Genomic DNA, 12,875 nt, shown 5'->3' on the forward strand with positions numbered 1-12,875 from the left:
TTGAATGTCTCTAGTTTTTTAACGTGTGTTTAGGGTTTTAAGAATCTCTAGATATTATTATTATATCACGGGGGGATAGTGTTTGTCTGAGTCAGCTATCGGTTGATTCATAAAATACGAGTATGTACAGGTATTTTGTAATTTAGGCGATACATCGATTTAAAATATATTTTCCAGAATTTAAGCATTTTATTTTTACTATAAGCGTATATGGAGAATCAATTATAAGCTCATTAGCGTTGGTGCTCGCGAAAGTCGCCGATGCGAGCCTACCCTCGCGCGAATACGCTTACTCGCGGTCGCGCGTCGTGTATCATCTAATCAGCGGTGCTTTCCGCTCGCACGCGTAACAGAACGCTAGCGCGAGCACGTGGCCGGCGCGGATGGGGCCCCACGCGAATAAGCTTATTTTCTTCTTACATTCCTGCAAATAATATTCGAGGAGCATGCGCATTTTTTTCTTTCTTAGATTATTGTTGTTAAATATCGTCGTTTACTTTTTTATTTATGAGATTGTTCCTAAACGCGAAATCGATTATTTTGTGTAATGGACGTGCGCTGGAAACATCCTTGGACGTCGATCGTCTGCGGCCCTACGGGATGCGGGAAAACAATTTTCGTGAAAACATTTCTTCGACATTTATCCCGCATGTCCGATGTCCGATTCGAGAGAATTTTATTTTATTACGCCGAGTGGCAAGATGCGTATCAGTGCTTACATTGCGACACGGGAGAGAGAGAAGAAGAGAAAAGCGAGAGCAAATATAGCGATAATGCTTTAATAAAATCGAGGAAAAATATAATCGAATTTCGCGAAGGGTTACCGCGTCCGGAGGATTATTCTAACGATGCGCTTTCTCCGAAATTGGTGATAATCGACGATCTTATGAGGGAATCGTCTTCGTGCGACGCTATCGTGGATCTATTTACGAAAGGAAGTCATCATAAGAATCTCAGCGTTATACTCATTTCGCAAAATCTTTTCCATCAGGGACGTGGACAGCGCGACATATCTCTCAACGCGAATTATATAGTAGTTTTCAAAAATCCGTGCGATCGTGCGCAAATTCGTCATTTAGCGCGTCAGGTATATCCCGACGATCCAAAATTTATGGAAGAAGCGTACTACGACGCTACCTCGAAGCCGCATGGATATTTATTGCTCGATTTGAAACAATCGACTCCAGACGAATACCGATTTCGCACGTGTATCTTTCCGGAGGATACTCTACATTACGTCTACATACCACGTAAATCTGTCATTAGAGCCGGAAGCGTATAAAAGAAAGGTATTCGCAGCCGCGAGTTGTAGTTGTGCGATTACGACGCAATGGTGAAAAAAGCAGACCCTAACAAAACATCATCGACAGCGACAGCGAGGAATTTACCGAATAGCGCAATAAAGACTGCAAAACGTTGCATCGGAGAGAGGAACCTGTGTCTCTTAAAAACTCTATGCTATTTGAAAAAAAATCAAAGAGCGGCGTTCTTACGCGATGCCGACAATAAATTTGTAAAGTGTATTCAGGAGTGTATTTTCAATACGCTCGAAGGTAACGTACCGCTCGAATCTAGCGAAAAAAAGCGCTTGTCCAAGCATAAAACGACTTTACGGCGCATCGCGGCAAAGCGGGGTAATTTGAAGACTAAAAGAAAACTATTGGTACAACGCGGAGGATTTTTACCCTATATTATCGGTCCTATACTCGGAGCTTTATTATCACGGATTATCGGCGAGTGAAAAGAAATACAATTCTTTATATTCTTTGTGAGGAAAAATAATAATATTTGGAAAAGTATTAAAAATGGAAAAGGCTAAAAAAATGGTTTTAATTTCTACGGAAAATCTCGAAAAAATGCAACGAATGCAGCAGCAGCAGCAGCAAAATCAACAGTCGGAAAATGTTAATAATACGGAAAATGATAATAATAAATCTGTACGGACACCGGGAACCCCTTTATCGCGACTCGATGCGGAGATGTGTCGTATTCTCAATCTCTCGACTCCCGCCGACGAGGGTGAAAGATGGAAAATGTATAAAGAAGTACTTCAACGTTATCTTTACTTTGTTCGGGATGCAAAAAAGCGTTTTCGCAAAGATTCGCGTGGGGCTTTAAACGGCGACGCCGATGATAAAACTGAGCAAGACGAGGACATGTACTTGGAAGATGACGATACCGAAGAATTTACGCGTACTTTAATTAGTAGCGTTGAAGATGGAGGAGGAGGTGACGCTAATAGTTTCGGAAAAAAACGCGATCAATCGGCGGAAATGATTAAAAATATAATCGAAAGTGTGCCGAAAACTTATCGCTACAAAGCTCACACGCTATTGAAATATTTACTCGATGCTCCGTCGTCAAAGATCGGTTGGGATAGACAAGGACTCGTGACTATAAACGGTGCGGTTGTAACGGGTTCGAATATTAGCGATCTCATAAATGACGCGATACGCGAGAGAAAAACAGTAAAAGCAATCGGAAGAGTTCAATTTGCGCGATTACTGCAGGACATAAACACACCTTCCAGTCTCATAGGAAATCGTAGTTTTTTACACGTAGGCAAAATAGCTCGTCGTATTAAAAGCAGCGAATTAGCAGCTGTTACTTCCACTCCGAAAACTCGTCGTTCACGCAGCAGGTTAAACGAGACAGTTGTATCCGAAGGAGATACGGTATTTATATCTGCCGATGAGGATGAGGATGAGGCCGATAAAACATTAGCAAGTAAAGACGAGAATTCCCCGACGAAGAAAGCAAGAGGTTTATTCGGTTGGAGCAAATTCTAATAAGATGGAACTCGAAAAATTATATTACGATCCTTCGCACTACGCGGATTATTCAGCGACGGTCAATTTATCACGAGCGGCTAAGCCGAATTTCTCGCGTAACGAGGTTGTCGACTGGCTTAAATCGCAAGACGCGTACACGCTGCATCGTCCAGTACGACGAAAATTTCCGCGTTTACATTATAACGTGACAAATATCGATGATTTATGGGAGGCTGATTTAATCGATCTTCGTAATCTTAAGAGTTATAACGACGGATATTCCTATCTACTGGTGGTTATCGATGTACTTAGCAAATTTGCTTGGGTAGAACCTTTGCGCGATAAAACTTCGGCGTGCGTGATAAAGGCCTTTCAGAACATATTCTCGAGAAACAAAAAACGTTTACCCGTTTACCTACAAACCGACAAAGGTAAAGAATTTATCGCGAGCGCTGTACAAAAATTCTTAAAAGAAAAAAACATCCGATTTCGTGTAGCGCGAAATCCCGATATCAAAGCAGCTATAGTCAAACGTTTCAATAGAACACTTAAGGAGAGAATGTGGCGCTATTTTACACATAAAAATACTCGCCGTTATATCGATATTTTGCAGGATATTGTTCACGCTTACAATCATACTCGTCATTCTAGCATTAAAATGCAACCAGCGATCGTTACGTTGGAAAATGCGCGTATCGCGCGAGAAAATATGAATCGACGTTGGAATATCAATGCCGAAGATGCTGAAGGAAGAAAAAATCGCGGGCGCAAACAAAAGTGTAAATACAGAGCGGGCGAGCTCGTACGCATTAGTAGAGCAAAAGCAGCGTTTGAGAAAGGATACGAGGCGGGATGGAGTGAAGAAATATTTCGAATTCATCGCGTTCTCGAATGGAGAAGACCTCCTGTATACGAACTAAGCGATTTACAGGGCGAGGTTATAGACGGGATTTTTTACGAGCAAGAATTAACGCAAGTTATTAAAGACTTACGAGAGGCAGAATTTATCGTAGACCACGTGATAAAAACCAAGGGACGGGGCGACAATAAACAATTACTAGTTAGTTGGCGGGGATATCCTTCTAAATTCGATTCTTGGATATCAGCCTCGAGTTTAATATCAAAATGAGAGGGGAAGAATTTCACATAATCCTCCCGAGTAATAGTAGCATGCGCTACTTTCCGGAAAATAAAACAACGTGTTTCACCACCGAATTACCTCAACGTATAGACTTAAGCGGTCGTTGGGAAGTAGCGCTCACGGAGATCCAGTTTCCGTGTAGCTTTTTACATATACGCCCTGGAGAAGGAACAATAAAATTTATCGATATTAATAAGAGCATCGATGCGTTTTCTCATGCGGATGTCGAAGTATCACCAGGCGTTTATTCGAGCGTACGCGATATTATAGAGACAATGAATGACGCGTGCAAACCCGTAAAAGCCCATGTCGTTTGGGAATTAAAAGCTGGTGGTAAAGTTGTTATGAGACTTTCCTGCAAAGAGAGGAAATGCGATATGGAACATCATGTGCATTTTTCCGACAAGCTTTGTCGTATGCTCGGTTTTGATTCACGCTGTGGAAGTTCGAACGATCTACTACCGATCTACTACAATCCTGACATTCCTCCTTCTTCGAGCATTGCTTTTCCAAAATTTCCTTTTGTACTCACGGGTGACGACTATATAATAGCCGACATACCAGCTAGTTTGTTGCGAGGTATTCCAGACAAACTTTTCGTCTACTGCGACATTTGCGAACCTTATATTACGGGCGATGTACAATCGCCTCTTCTTCGAATAGTCGCGCACGATGCACGAAACGATTATCCGTTTGCATCCACTCAGATAAAGCATTTTTCGCCCGCGCAATACATCGCGCTGCGGCGAACGAGTTTCCGTACGATCGAAATAGATATAAGAGATCAGCTGGGGAAGAGCATACCGAATTCGGAACGTTGACGGTAACTTTGCATTTTAGGTGTATCGATTAGATATTATAAAATACACGGAATCCGCGAAAGAGAAAAACGCATTTGACCGTTCATTATTATTATTATTATTAATGGACTATTACTCGGTATATCGCGACGAATTACAGAACGGAGGCGGTCGCGGCGGCGGAATCCCGCGAGTTTTCGTCGGATCGCCCTATCAGCGCGGTCACGGAATCGGCAGTTTTCTCGGGGGATTATTCAGACGCGTACTACCATATTTAGGTAAAGCCACGCGAGCTGTGGGAAAAGAAGCTTTACGGGCTGGCGTTAATGTAATCGAAGACGTCGAAAACAATACGCCATTTAAGGTAGCGGCCAAACACCGTTTTGAAGAATCGCGAGACAAACTCAAGAGAAAAGCCAAAGAAAAAATAAGTAGTCTAATGAAGGGTTCGGGATATAAGTCTGATGCGAAAATGCATGTAGCTCAGTTCCCTTTTGTCGGGCTTGATAATCACATCGCACGATCCGCAATAACATCGGCTCGCAAGCGACGACGGACGAGTAAGAAAATCAAAGCGGTTGGGAAAAAAAGAACGAGTACAAAAGCGCAGAGAAATAAAAAGAAGAAGAAAAGTCGTACGGTTGTGAAAAAAAGACTTAAGACGTCTGCGAAACGACGTAAAATCGGTAAAAAAAGTACCGTATCCGATATATTTTCTTAAGCGGTTATATTCGGAGCATTCTAATTTAACGACGGTGGCGAGCGACGGACGACAGCGAGCAATTTGCGATAAAGAAATATGTCTTTTCTTCACACGCATTCGAGCGAGTGTTTAAAGAGCGAACTAGATCTCTTCTCTCTACCACCTACGCAAACTAGCATCGAAAATTCGCAATGGATTCATTACAAACCCGTGACCTCTCTCTCGGACGACTCGCCGATAGAATTCGTCATCCCCGGACACGGAGAAGAATATTTAGATCTCACGCACACCATGCTGAGTCTTCGTCTACGTGTAGAAACAAACGCCGATTCCGCGAGACAGGCTTCAGGAACAAGCGCCGAAAGAATAGCCGTAGGCCCTGTAAATCATTTGCTTCATTCTATCTTCAATCAAATCGACGTGTATTTCAATCAAAAGCTCGTGTCGCCTCCAAACAACGCTTACGCGTACCGAGCGTACATAGAGGCGTTGTTAAATTATTCTTCACCCGCAAAAACTTCCCATCTAACTTCCTGTCTATGGGACATGGATGCACCCGGACACATGGACGATCTGTTGGAAACAAATCCCGGCAATCCCGCTCTCGCGAGACGCGCTCGTTACATTTCCGGAGGAAAGGCGTTAGATCTCGTAGGACATCTCTATTGCGACGTTTTCAATCAAGACAAATTTTTAATTAACGGTGTAGAAGTACGGTTGAGATTCGTTCGTTCGAAAGATTCGTTCTGTCTCATGGAAAGTAGCGGAACATCGAAAATTCACGTTCTCGACGCTACCTTGCTCGTTAGAAGGGCGAAAATAAGCTCGGGTTTGTTACTCGCGCATGCTAGAATGATGAGTAAAGTTACAGCCAAGTATCCGCTCACGAGAGTCGAGGTTAAAACATTCACGATTCATAGCGGCGTTATGGGTGAATCGTTAGATAATGTAATACTCGGTCAATTACCGAAGCGAGTAATAGTCGGTTTCGTTAGTAATAAAGCTTAACGGTGACAGAAAATTAAATCCGTTTAATTTCAAGAACTACGGAATAAATTTCTTCTCGCTGTACGTCGATGGCACGCAAATCCCCAGTAGGCCTTTGCAACCAGCTTTCTCCGAGGAGGAACCGCTTTACATCGAAGCTTATCAAACGCTTTTCTCGGGAACAGGTATTCATTTTTTGAACGAGGGAAATTCTATAAGCAGAGACGACTATTTCAAAGGGTATACTTTATTCGCTTTTGATCTTACTCCCGATCTATCCGCTAATTGCGCTGGACATTGGAATCTCGTCAAACATGGTAGTTTACGATTAGAAGTGCGATTCGTAAGAGCACTTTCCGAGACGATTAATTGTATTATCTATGCCGAATTCGATAATGTCATAGAAATCGACTCGTCTCGTCAGGTCATCGTCGATTTTTCGGGGTAAATTTTTTATAGACGCTTAAAATTGTTCCCCCTCTACTTCGCTCAAAACTCCGACATCAGTGCGCAACGTTTCGAAAAATATTCAGTTTCGTTGGAGACACGCTCGGCGTCGTTGTTTTACATAGAGCCTCGCGTCGAATCACATAAGTTTTTTTCGTAAGATGGATATAGTCGTCGATATTCAGGGTTTCCGCGATGCGAAGAAAAAGTTTATCCCTAAGGAGGTTGCTGTTGTAGCGATTAACGCTCCAATCGTCGATCATTGGATTATGATACCGACGCATTCGTTTGCCGAATTACCTGAAAAAATAAGACAAGAAAACAACTGGCTCACGCGAAATCATCACGGCATTGAATGGTTCGATGGCGAAACTAATCCGAAATATTTTACATCGCAACTGCGGCAAATTACAAGATGCGTGCGTCACATTTATGTTAGAGGAAACGAGAAAGCGAGTTATTTGAGGAATCTACTTTCTAGAAATATATATAATTTGGAAGGCATCTCACCGGCATTCAAAAATCTGACGGTAGAAGAAGAGTGCGGACATCACGGATTTCGAAAATTCGGAATTTTTCATTGTGCATTACGCAACGCTTACAAATTAAAAAGCTGGATTGTTGCGCAAAATAATTTCAACAACGACGGAGACAGCATTACTCAAACGACTTGCAGTTCTCCCGAAATTTTGATAGTAAGCGACGACGACGACGACGATGAAAATGAAAATATTAAAGCACAATCAAATAATAAAATAGAGAAGAAAAATCTGCAAAAAATCGAACGTGCGGCTATTAACCGCCCCGCGCAAACAGAAAATCCGTTAGCTGTACAACCCGAAAACAAGCCACCAAAAGAAATTATTCAAATAATACCGCTTGTTCGCTCGTCTTCGCTGCAAACAAATGGACTCTCGCGAAATTCTGCAAGCATTGCGTCAGCTAGATGTCAAACATGTGGGAGTCTATCCTGCCGACAGATTGCCGATGGCGTGGACGAGGTCGACGGCCATCGTCGCTAATACGGACAATCATAATCGCCCTGGAGAACACTGGATCGCTTTCTTCCTCGACGAAGACGGTACAGGGACATACTTCGATAGCTACGGAATACCGCCCTTGTATCCAGGTTTTTTCCTACGTCTCCGGCGAAATTCCAACATTTATCGATGGAATACCGAACAACTACAAGGGCTTTTCTCTCAAACCTGCGGACTCTACAGTTGTGTATTTTTATATTATATGTGCAGCGGTTACAATCTCGATGGATTTCTTAGTCTTTTTTCCGAAAATTGCAAATATAACGATCATTTAATCGTAGAATTATTTCATAAAATTTTTCTTCGCGAAAAAAAACATGAAAAATATAATGTTAATTAATAGCGAGTTTAATTGTAAGAAGATATAAAAAAAATTTTTGCGAAGTACTACGAATTGTATGCGGGTATATTAATAAATGTGAAAATTTTTTATCTTAATTCGTGTTTAATACTTTTAACTTTTCCCTTCTTCCTTTATAACACCCCCGCCTCGCGTTCAATCATCCGCATGTTCATCTTTTTACCTCTGTAGTGCAATGTAGTCTAATTATAATAATTATAATAATTATAATAATTATTGTCTCCTACTGAGATGCTTTGTCTCTTTTTCCGATAAAGTGCGTCATGAACCGTTCGAGCGGAGGGGGCTTGTTTCGATATTCCATAGCGGGCCCCGAGACGGAGTGGGGAGGTAAGGATTGTTTCCTCGAGACATATACCGCCGGCTACCCTCCGAAAATCGGTAGGTGGGGGGAGTTCGTTCTGCCAAGACGTAGCGAGAGCGACTAAGGGCTAGGTAACGGGAATTTGACTCGGAACCCTATACAGGTGGGCCAGGGCTGGAGTGGGAGGAGGATTGCTTCTTCGAGTCTAGTACCGCGGAGGTAGGGAAATAAAAATTTGATAAATCGGCGACACAGCCGGCGTCGACCAATCGCAGCTCTGGGCCACTATGGTGCGAGCCAATCAAACTCTGGGCCACTATGGTGCAAGCCAATCAAAATCGAGACTTCGGGAGGTGGGGCATTGTTTCCACCAATCAGAACGCCTCCCTCCACTTCACCTGGCCACGCCCACGGCGCCAGGGGCCGAGTGGTGGGGGTTTGTTTTGACGCACCATAGTGGCCCATATCTACTTAAAATCTTTTGTGACGAATTCGATTTCTATAATACTCGCGATATTCTTCACACGGCATTGCTCTATACATATTTATTTGTCGTATTCTCGGATTCGCGTATTGCTGTTGATTATTGTTTTTATATCCGTGCTCCTTTTCTCTTCAAATACTATCAAGATTGGCTAAAGTTTGATTAATTAAATTAGAATCAGCATAATTAATCGTCGCTAACGTTTCCTTAACCCAAGTAGGATATTGTTGAAAAATTTTATAATTTATTTTATAGTCCGACAATTTTGGGATAAAATATCTCGATTCTTTGATTTGCATATAATAATATGTTTGTAAAGAATCTTTATACAAATTATATCGTTTTTCCATCCAAGAATTTTTAAATTGTACGCGAGTTGGCACCGAATAAAATTCTTCGAGAAATCGTTCTTTAAATTCTTCATAGTTTTGAATATTATTTTGTAATTCAAACCACAAACTCGCCCTTCCTTCTAACGAATGCTCAACTATCAATATTTTTCTATCTTCCTTAACATTTTTTATTTTAAAATATTTTTCTAATTCCTCTAAAAATTCCATGGGATTCGAAGTTAAATCATCTTTCATTTTTGGCATCTTAATATCTAAGTTAAAATTTTGAACATTACTTATCATCGTCGCAACCTCCTCGATATTTACGTCGTTCTGCTCTTGTCCATTATCATGAACATTTCGATGAAGGACATTCTGATGTTGTTGTTGCTGTTGAATGTTTCCTATATGCATAGCTTCAAGGTCTCGCCGCATTTATTCCAATTCTTCGCGTAGTTTGTTTAGGTTCTCTCTCTCTTCCTTTCTCACGGGCACACTCGCTCCTTGTGTGTCGATCTCACGATCTTCCGGAATGATCGGCATTTTTCTTCTTTTTTTATTTTCTGTTAAATTGTAACTAATAAATTTTTGTCTCGCTTTTCTGCCAGATTTTGTCGTATAAATATTTTTTCTATTATCATCCATACACAATTAACATTCGCACTTCACATTCATACTCTAAAAACAAGAACCATCGGCTGGATCAGGCACCGATCTTGCCTTTATCGGCTGGATCAGCCACCGATCTTGCCATGGTTGGCTAGCTCATCTTCCAATCTGGGAATCGAATTTGTGTTTGGATCTCTTGCCTTCGTGGGCGAGACATCTTATGAAAAGCTCGATAACTTCGAAACGGTTTACTTAAAGTTGGTAAAATTAGTGCTTTGAAAAGGTCTCGAGAAGGGCTACAAGAATATGCAATAAAAAGGAGGGTTCCATTTCAAAAATTCAAGGTGGCCTTGTCGTGACCTTGGCGACGCCATCCAAGGTCAAACACATGGCGCCAGTAAATAGACCTTTTTACACCCTACAACTTTTGTTTTAAACAATTTTTTGTAAAACTTCTATTTTTTGTGATATTTCGAGGTCCCGACTCTTTCGAACACTCCGTATGCCGTAGCGATGTAATGACACGTTTCCGACCCCAGGTTCATTTGCAAAAAATGATTTTTATGGTGCCCCCAATAATCTCTGAAAATTTGTCGATTGAATTTCCGAACACCCTGTATATGATTGTGTATTTTATATGTTACATATACATATATATATATTCTGATAATTAAATCTTTTATCATCTTTATAATATCTGTTTCTCATATTGTATTAGTTTCGGATTTATACCTTCTTTGTATAACAGCTTTAATATTTCAAAAATATATTAAATCGAAAGAATATAATTCAGCAGTAGTAGTATTCGTATCTGTCTTTATTCTTAATAAAAGCAATTTTCAAAAGTAATAACATTATTTTTTGTCAAAAAATAAGACAAAAATACAAACTTAAGCAATAAAATACATTTCAACAATATTCTCTTGCGCAACAATTTTTTTTCAATTCCTTCGTGATCGTGAATTTTGTTTTATCATGTTGCTCTTTAAATGTTAATCGTTTTTAATGTCACAAAATAGTCGATTCATTAAATTAATGATATTTAATGATATTTAAATGCAAAATTTGTATTCAGCGAATTAAAATTTTTGAATGCACTTCTTTGAGATTCTCGTTTATATAATTTTTTTTTGTATTATAATTAAATGTGTTATAACATCGACATTTGACTCGTATTGCCATTAAAACCATTTTGTTTAATTTTATATTTCGAGTCTTATACTTTTTATTATTTGTAATTTTTTTTACATCTCATGTATAATATTATTTTATTGCAAATGTAAGATAAATATTATAGAGACTTATTCTAACTGAAATGGAGGTACGGAACGAGAATTTCATTCTGTTGATTAAAAGCTATATAAATCGAAATTTTATTATTTTCCTATATTATTTTCATATTATATCAAACTTTCATGTGCTTTAATAAGTAAAATACAATTTTTTAAAGAAATAGGGGGAGAGAAAAAGATGAGTTTTCCAAAAAAATTTACAAAAAACTGGCACAAATATTTTTTTTCGATTTTGATTAACTTTAGATATATAGATTAAGAGACACATATGTGTATTTTTTTTATTTATTCTCTTACATTGAAAAATTATTCACTTACATTGAAATACCCCATTAAAAAATTGACTTTTACAATATTAGGTCTCATCAAAATCAATGACTATCATACTTTTGTCATTTTGTTTTTTATAAATAAAATCTCTCTCGAAATATAATATGCGATTAACACGTTCCGTGCCACGTGTACCACCGATGGTACACGTTAAACTTTCCATTCAAGCCGCGTGTACCACTGGTGGTACACGCTGACATATTTATTTAATGCTCTAAAAACATATATTTTATAACAAGTTTAAGACTGTAGAATATATTTCCACCAAAAGAATGAGGCATTATAAAAAATGCAGTATAGAACAAAGCACATAAGTTTGTTTAATTGTTATATATACAATAATTAATAATTACATATAATGATTCACTTTGTTAAAGCAAGGAATGCATAAAAAGGGCTTGTTCGGACAATCGCTGCAAAACGTCACTACTCTTATAGTTTTTTGTCTTGCTACTTCAGTATCAAATTTTTTTACATTTTGTTTATAGCAAGAAGTGCAACGTTTTCTAACTATCGACGCTTTGCCCTCTTGCTTTTTAATTTCATGACGTTTTCTAGAGTTTGTCGTAATTTCAAGAGATAAGTTGTTGTTTTCATTCTGACAGTGACATAAATAAGCAACTAATCGTTTTCTGAATTCTACTATTGATATAGATCTATGTTGCTAAGTATTATATAATATCTAAGCATTTACAACTGATGTATTTAGTAAAAGTTCAAATCCTACTTTTTTATACCATTTTAAAGTTTTGCGTAATGGATTACTGTATGCTGCCATTTGGTCAGAAACATCAACGGAACTCTTGGCTTCATTATAATCAATAACAAGTTTCGGTTTAACAATATCATATCCTTTTTTTCTAACAACAGCCGTCTCTGCAGAATGTTTGGTAGACAATAGTAAAACATCTCGTTTATCCTTCCATTTCATCAATGTTATTCCAGCTTTATTTTCTTTTGCAAATATTTCTCCTCGTTGTAATTTTTTTTGTACCACTTCTTTGGAAATTCTACGACGATTTGATCGAATCGTTCCTATTACGTGTGTGTTTCTAGCAATAAATTCTTCTGCTAAATCTATGCTAGTATACCAATTATCAATACATAAAGTATGTCCCTTATCAAAAATATTTTTACAAAGTGAAGTAGCAACACCTTTAGGAGTAGTTTTCTCCTTGCCAAATTGTTTACCGCAGTATATTTCAAAGTTATAGGTATATCCTGGTTTGAAGCATAACTTGAATAGCTTTACACCATATTTGTGCCGTTTTTGT

The 12,875-nt window shown here is 39.0% G+C and overlaps 2 protein-coding genes across 2 annotated transcripts; both read left to right on the forward strand.

Moving 5' to 3' along the window:
* Positions 1–2,793: 2,793 nt before the first annotated feature.
* On the forward strand, positions 2,794–3,900 carry LOC145973225 (uncharacterized). Its single transcript, XM_083102468.1, has 2 exons — positions 2,794–3,202; positions 3,269–3,900. Exons 1-2 carry the CDS (start codon positions 2,794–2,796, stop codon positions 3,898–3,900), a joined length of 1,041 nt encoding a protein of 346 aa, XP_082958594.1.
* Positions 3,901–5,511: 1,611 nt separating this feature from the next.
* On the forward strand, positions 5,512–6,423 carry LOC145973226 (uncharacterized protein F54H12.2-like). Its single transcript, XM_083102469.1, has one exon. The coding sequence runs from the start codon at positions 5,512–5,514 to the stop codon at positions 6,421–6,423; it is 912 nt and encodes a 303-aa protein (XP_082958595.1).
* The last annotated feature ends 6,452 nt before the right edge of the window (positions 6,424–12,875 follow it).

This window comes from Camponotus vicinus, unplaced genomic scaffold (assembly GCF_025532165.1).
Source record: "Camponotus vicinus isolate PSW18456_S1 unplaced genomic scaffold, iyCamVici1.0 SCAF_6, whole genome shotgun sequence".
In the NCBI taxonomy this organism is placed as follows: domain Eukaryota; kingdom Metazoa; phylum Arthropoda; class Insecta; order Hymenoptera; family Formicidae; genus Camponotus; species Camponotus vicinus.